This window comes from Myotis daubentonii, chromosome 1 (genome assembly GCF_963259705.1).
Source record: "Myotis daubentonii chromosome 1, mMyoDau2.1, whole genome shotgun sequence".
Taxonomy (NCBI): domain Eukaryota; kingdom Metazoa; phylum Chordata; class Mammalia; order Chiroptera; family Vespertilionidae; genus Myotis; species Myotis daubentonii.
In genome coordinates, this window is record NC_081840.1 from 209,929,037 (window position 1) to 209,936,986 (window position 7,950).

General features: G+C 42.2%; 1 protein-coding gene across 1 annotated transcript in view; it reads right to left on the reverse strand.

Annotated features, from left to right (window-relative positions):
* FAM114A1 (family with sequence similarity 114 member A1) overlaps positions 1-7,950 on the reverse strand; it is a 59,214-nt gene that overhangs the window by 49,703 nt on the left and 1,561 nt on the right. Inside the window, exon 2 of the mRNA XM_059673336.1 lies at positions 1,839-2,194. Within this exon, the coding sequence (XP_059529319.1) occupies positions 1,839-2,194 (356 nt within the window). The remainder of the gene's footprint in view (positions 1-1,838; positions 2,195-7,950) is intronic.

The window sequence follows — 7,950 nt, forward strand, 5'->3', positions numbered from 1 at the left end:
CAAAGGTATTTATTAACAGTAGCACTTATAATAAAAATTAGGAACCAATGCTCCCCACAATAGAAAGATAGCGTGGGGGGTAAAGGGGTTCCAGAGTCAGGCATATAGGTATTTATAGGTAGAGGAGATATAAATATGTATCCTGTTGGTTCTGTTTCTCTGGAGAACCCAGACTAGCCCAGACCCTGGCATCAGTATTTTTTTTAAAGCTCCCCCATTGGTTGAAATGTTCAGCTACGGTCACAGAACCTCTAGTCTGTGAGTTCTTAAGCCCTTATGGGGCCCAGGGTGAATTCAGAGTGTCTGAGAACTCTCTGAACTCAGAAACAAAAGTGTGCATTTCTGTTGACCATATCTGATCCAACTCGCAGCTGACATCCTTACAAGATAATTGTTTGGTTTTGTTTAAACATCTCGTCTTGGAAAACACCCTCCTCTCCGAGAAAGCCCATCTCAGAACAGTTCTAAGGAAACTAAGAAGCTGATTTTCTAGGACTGGGTGAAAAAGCTGAAGGGGTTGAGAAGTACAGATTGGTAGCTCCAGAACAGTCATGGGATGTAAAGTACAGCCTAGAAAATATACTCAGTAATATTGTAATAACTATGTTGGGTGCCAGGTGGGTACTGATAATATTGGGGGGTGGGGTGGGGGGAGGAGCACTTTGTAAAGTGTATGATTGTCTAACCCACTACCCTGTACACCTGAAAGCAATACAAAATACTACTGAATGTGAACTGTAATTGAAAAAATCAAAACAGAAGTTGATTTTGAACAAAAGAATCATAAAACATTAGTCAGAAGGATATCTTCATGTGAAAACTTTTCATTTTATAGAGGAAAAAAGTGAGGCACAGAGAAATTAGGTGTCTTGCCCAAATTAACAGACTTGATGACAGGTTGGAGGAGGAAAGCCCAGGCCCCCTGGCTCCCTGTTTAGTTCCCCTCCCACAGGGCGTGCAGCAGAGTCCCTTGGAGATTATGTGAGTGACAGTGCAGGATGAGCAGGGCTGGGGCGTGGCTGAGGGAAGGCCCCCATCCCCCCATCCTGTACCATCACTCTGGAAGGGAGGATAGGAGGGGAGCAGCCCACCTCCGCCTTTCATTCTGGGTGCCTCCCACCCCCACCAGTCCCCACATGGATGGAGATGGAAATACCAACAAAACCCAGCTCCATGGTTGTGTTGATGTGTCACAAGGTAGCAAATGGGAGACAGTGGTCTATCTTTTCCCCAGAAAGAGACAGATGCAGGTGCTGAAGGAAAGGGGCAGGGAACATGCCTGCCTCTGGTCCCCTGGAAGGTGGAAGGTGTAGGATGATAAAATAGTGGTCTGAATGTCTAAGATCGCCCTAGTGGATTTGTAAATGTGCATTAAAATTTAAGTTCTATTAAAGAAACATTGACTCGTTTAGGGTGAAATCAGGCTCCTTAATAATTTGGACTCATTATGTTCAATATTACAATATTTTCCATTTTACTACCGCATAGCTTAGTATCGTACTGGGTTGTTTAAAATCTCTATGCCTGTTTGCCTTGTCTACAAATTGAGGTTAATACTATCTAGCTTAGAGTCGCAAACAACTTTTGTATGGAGTGAATTACACAACATATAAAGTGGCTAGCAGAGTGCCCAGTACACAGGATGTATCCAATTATTAGTGGCTGTTATTATTATTAACACAATTATCAAAATGCAAATATTATAATGACCAGCTATGCTCATGAGGTTAGTATATTCTGAATCCCAACCCCCTCCCACAGAGCTTGGCACAAATCTGTGCCCATGGTAGGTATCAGTAAGAATTTAGGTTGAACTAAACCAAATGAACCACTCCTACCGGATTATTCTGTTCTTTCAGGGGTATTTCAGGTCCAAGTTCTGCCTCAAGGCTGACGGCATCAATGCATTGGGCAAGCACCTCCTCAGTCACTTCTCCATTGGGGGGCGGATCCATGGCACTGGTGTCTTCGGGCTGGTCAGTGTGCCCAGTGTCAGCAATCTCCTCACCCTGAACCACTGCATTTTCACATGCATCTCCTCTGGGGTCAGCCAGCATTGGCTCATTTGAAATCATAGCTGAATCACGGTGCACCTCTGCATCTTTGGGTAAAGAATCACTATTGGGCATCTCGGTAATTTCTGCTTTGTCTCCAGGGGCTACAGTGTCACCAGCATCATCAGACATCTTATTATCTGCCAACATAATTACAAACAAAAACTTTCTGTTTTAATCTGAATTGTTGAACTTTAATTCAAAGCCCTAAATGATTAAATTAAGTCTGCTGGGGTAAATCAATAATAAACGTTATGTAATCTTGGGGTGGACTGAACACATATCCCAAAGATATCCTAATTCCTGGAATCTGTGAATATTATCTTATATGGCAAAAGGGACTTTGCAGATGTGATCAAATTAAGGATCTTAAAATGGGGAGATTATCTTGGATTATCTGGGTGGGTCCTAAATGAAATCCTAAGAATCCTTAGTAAAGAGAGGCAGAGGAGATTTGACTATCAAGAGGAAAAGGTGGTGTGATGACAGAAGCAGAGGTTGGAGTGATGCACTTTGAAGGCAAAGGAGGGGGCCATAAGCCAAGGAATACAGGTGACTACTAGAAGCTGAAAAAGTCAAGGAGACCCTTCTCCTCTCAGAGACTCTAGAAGAAACCAGCCCTACCAACACTTTGACACTAGCCCAGTGAAACTCATTTTAGACTTCTGACCTCCAGAACTGTAAGAGAATACATTTGCGTTCTTATAAGCCACTAGGTTGTTGTAATGTGTTGCAGCAGCAATAGGAAACTAATAAAACCTACAGTGCTATCTTTAACCTTTCATGGATCTCTTGCATGCTTTGCACCGATATGCATATGGTAATTAGAAGTATTATTTGAATCTGGGAAATTATTTATGTAGTAAGACTTGGTTAATTATATTTGTCGCAATGAGAATTAGCATAGAAAATACCTAAGAGCTTATTAAAAAACACGTGACATTTAGCTCCGCCATGTCATCAGAGATTCACATTGAGAAAGAGACATACATGCACATAAGTATGCTTTGTTGGGTACCAGCTGATGAAGGCCTGCGCTCTGTTTGAATAATAATTTAAACAGGGATGCATGAGGATAAAATGGGAAGCAAAGAAGTGGTGTATTAAGCCAAAGAGAAATGTAGCCATTACAAAACAACCCGAGAAGCAGAAAACTCATTCTCATGTAGATATCATGTAGAACCTCGCTGTTCAATACAACTTTCTCTGATGATGAAACTGTTTTATATCTGCACCATCCAGTGTGGTAGCTAATAGCCACATGTGGCTACTGAGCATGTGAAATCTGGGTACTGCCATATTAAAAATGTTAATTTTATTTAATTCATTTTATTTAATACATTTTAAATTTTATTTCATTTTAAATAATTAAAATTTTAATTTTACATAGGCCTATATGGCTAGTGGCTACCTTATTGGATAGCACAGATCTAGAAAGTAGGTTAAATGATAATTTTTTTTTTTGGATAAAACGAAGACAGTGTTCTCATTACACAAGAAGCCAAGTCTCAGGCAAATCAATGGGTATTTTTGTTGACCATGGTGTTTACCAATTGGTCAAATCTCAGGTTGCTGCTAAAAGCATGGGATGTGAGAAGCTAGTTAACATACTGGCCACCTGGTGATGTAGACTTAGAAAGAACTCATATCCCCAACCCTCATATCCCCTCAAAGAGCAGTAGTCTGGCTAATTCCTTTTCCTGCTACATTCTCCCCCTTGGTGAAGCACATGCCTTTCTGTTTATCACACCACTTGCATGTCATGAATCTCAAATGTCTACCTCCAGTCCATGGAGACAGAAAGTAAATTAGTGGTTTCCAGAGGCTGAAGGGAAAGGGAATGAGGAGTGACTGCTAATGCGTACAGATTTCTTTCTTGGGTGATGAACATGTTTTAAAATTAGATAGTGGTAATGGCTGTACAATTGTGTGAATATCCTAAAAACCACTGAACTGTATACACTTTAAACGAGTGAATTCTGTGCCCTAGTCAGTCTGGCTCAGTGGATAGAATATCAGCCTGTGGACTAAAGGGTTCCAGGTTCAATTTTAGTCAAGGGGACATGCCTGGGTTGTGGGCTCGATCCCCAGGAGGGGGCGTGCAGGAGGCAGCCGATCAATTGATGTTTCTATCTCCCTCTGCCTTACTATATTGAATTTTATAGTATGTGAATTTTATGATATACAAATTACACCTTAATTACTAAGAATATACACTGAGTGGCCAGGTTATTATGACAGGCCAGATTATTATGACCACCCCATAGTACAATGAAGTGAATTAGTTATGCAAATAATAATAATAAAACCTTGAGAGTATTTACTTAGGAAGTTTTCAATATTCAGTATTTTTGGAAGTGTCAATGAAGTACTGATGGGGTGGTCATAGTAATATGTAATATATAGTGTTATATATTAATATGCTGTTATAAAGAGAGTCTACCCCTGGATAAGTAGCTCTAATGGCCAGTTGGACATCTCTTCCTGGACAAAAGGAAACTTGTTGTCTTATCATTAACACTAGATCTTCCTCTTAACTTTTGTGTTTCATTTAATGCCACCCAGATGTCCCCAATTACCCAGGATAATCAAGGTTGGAGATGGTCTGTCAATAAGTATGACCAATGTCTAGTTGAAACAGTAAAGAATGATACAAGGCCGCTGTACAGAGAAGGGTAGTTACTGCGGTTCATGGGGGCGGGTGGGGGTGGGGAGGAGATTGAGGGAGGCTACTTGAAAAGCCACTGTCAGTTGGAAACTTATAAGATCTTTGGGAAAACATTGTCAGGATTGGCTTAGGATGGCAGTTGGCAAACTAGAGCCTGCTGGCTAAATCTCACCCTCCATCTGTTTTGGTAAATAAAGTTTTATTGGGACACAGACATGCTCATATGTTTATGTACTGCCTACGGCTTCTCAGAGTTGAATGGCTGCAGCAGAGACCATATGGCCCACAAAGTCGCAAAGCCTAAAATATTTATTATCTGGCCCTTTACAGAAAGTGTTTGCTGACTTATGGCCTAGGACACTGCTTAACTGCATGGCCTAAAGAGTTCTCTGTCCTAATTTATCCTATCCTCATCTGGTCCTAGGGGCAGGACCATAAGGAGAATGGGTCTATGAGTAAATGATGTTGAGACATCACTTTTATTCCTACTTTTGGTTCATCAATAGCTGGTCACAGACACTGTCTATTTTCTCTGTAAGATAATTTGAGAATCCTTATCATTAACCTGGATTATTAAGAAGCTCCAAACTATTTCACTTTCCTATAAGCAGGAACATAAACCTGGCTGTGATAAACATTCGTGGGCAAATAAAAAGCATTATGAACACTTTGTCGTGTGTGCTCTGCCCTACATGTGTTATGATACCATCCATCATGTTAAAATACTTCAGCACATACCAGAGGCCATGTGTGCGGGTTATTTGTCATTTACGCCCTGGCAGTGGTGGGTTAACATCCGAAGCCCCGTATTCAGGAATATGCTCGCCAGGGGTCTTTAGTTAGCATTTCAGTATCTGCAACTGAGTTCACCTCTTCAGAGGGTTCAACTTTTATCCTCTCGGGTAGGTACTCCAGGGTGTGCTAATTAGCATAAGGGATATTAGAAATCATTTTCACTGATGAAATGGCAATGGGCTTAAGATAGGTGACTGGCAAGAAGTAACGTACAGGTTCTTTCTGCCCTTCCATTACCAGGGCACACAATTGCACTGAGCCCAGCAGCTTACTGCCCTGTGGAGTAGAATTTTTCTAGTTCTTCTAGCTGATTTTGGGAGAAGACATCAACTGAAGCTGAAGAGGTTACCTGAGTCCTCCCAGAGGCCCAAAAGGACAGAGCTAGGACATCAAGCTCCAGGAACAAGCTGTATAACTGAACCCAGTGGGTAGTATCCGTGCGAGTGGGCAGCAGAACTCTGAGAACTTCACTCTCCTTAGAGAGGTTTGCAAAGGAGGAAACCTACAGCCCTCACTCATCTCTAATGGCCAAATTGCCTTAGGTCAGCTCACCTCAATTCTGGAAAAATTGCTGCAACAAAATCTCTCTTCTCTGCACCTGCTCTGCATTCAACCAGCAACACAAGACCATTCCTTCAGAAATACCCAAGAAGATGAGTATTTGAACTCATACTATTAAAAATGTTTATGGACAACTTATCAATTTAAGAAGGACTATATTTTTACATCTGTTTATATAGTAAAAATGGGCACTATAATATTCAGCCCTACTTTAACTTGCAATTGTACACATCTCTAATCTCTTTACTTCTACCTGTTACAGGTCTACATCTCCCCCTAAACCAAAACTAACACAAGAGAGATCTTTTTTGTTTGTTTTGGTAGACCTTTACTCTGGGTGTCATTATGACAGGAAAGATGCAATCATTTTTTAAGACTTTGCCCTTTTGTCTGAAATCATCAGAAATTGTGTATTCTGGATACACAGCTGTTTCTGAGCAGTTACTGTTGGCGTCCACCCGGACCACAACCGCGATGCACACACTGTTTCCCGGGACAGCCTCATCCCTGCCGGGTGCCTATAAGCTGTCCGGCTTCAGAATCTCTCCTGATTTATGGTTAGAAACATTGATCACGGCAGCTACGTCGCGGCTTTGATGCCGGGGAGACTCAACCCACAGAAACAAGGAGGCTTCTTCAGTAAACTCCAAGGAGAGGAAGGGGCATATAAAGAAGCCTTTGTGGGCTGGGACTAAGTTAGTTTTTTCATGCGTAAATGCAATCATTACCTAAAATGCTCCCAGAACGATGCTATGTAGTGGGGCAGCATCATAGTTCCAAAAATAACTTTAAGAGAGAAGACGTGATTACTATCGTTCAGAAAATGAATAATGCATTTATATTTTATTCCTGGTCAGTGAAGGTCCAGGAAATGAATTCAGCTAACACGAACTACTTAAATGATGATGTAAAACAGCATCTCAATTAAGGGAGAGGTGAACTAGACTGACCTCGTGCAAGGGAGGACCTGTGAAATGTCTTTGATGTGGTTTTAGGCATGATGGGATAAGAGTACATGCAAAAGTCCAGCATCAGAAATGAATCTAATCAGGATGGACATCGGAGTGACTGGGCTAAGAGGCTACATGGAGGACTAGCGAGGGTGGGAGGGGTGGGATTCTGAGGTGGAGCGAGCTATGCTGTCCCTCTGCCCCTCGGCGGGCACCACTCGCTCACTCCTGTTGGGCTTCCTCACTTCCTCCTCTGTAGAGTAGGGCTGGACACAAAGATCCGAAGACTTTGTTCTCCAACACCAGACTGATGACAGGGAAAAATGAGGACAAGGTAGCCAGTTTTTCATCAATCTAAATTTATTAAATGTAAAGGACTGCCTTCATTTTCCAAGTTTGGCCTTCCTTGGGATTGTACTGTCTTTCATTTGGATGAAACAGCGATGCAGTGGATGGATATCTTTTTACATATGGCTTCATTTGGCAAAACAAGAATTTGGTAACACAGTTTTAAAAAAGTGCAGGCCAGTAAAGGACCAGGAACAACAACTCTAGAAGAGAGGTTCCTAATCAGTGTGTAAGAGTGCCTATGGACAAGGACACATGCCTGGGCCCATGTGTCTGCCAGGGATTTTTCTGAAACATAGAAGGGAGCTATTTGTTTTCTTGCTTAGAAGCACCTTTGCACAGCATCACTGGCCCCTCATAACCCAGCTCCAATCCCTCTCTCTCTCTCTCTCTGCCTCCTGCAGCTCTCAACACACCCTGACTCCTGCCTCACCAGACTTTCCATCAGAGGAGCCCACACAGCTCGTAACCGTCCCACCTCGCTGCCTTTGCTTATGCTGGCTCCCCTGCCCTGCCTCCAACTCCGGTTTGTTTCTCAATGCCTAATGTCACTTTTCACTCTGAAATTTTCCTT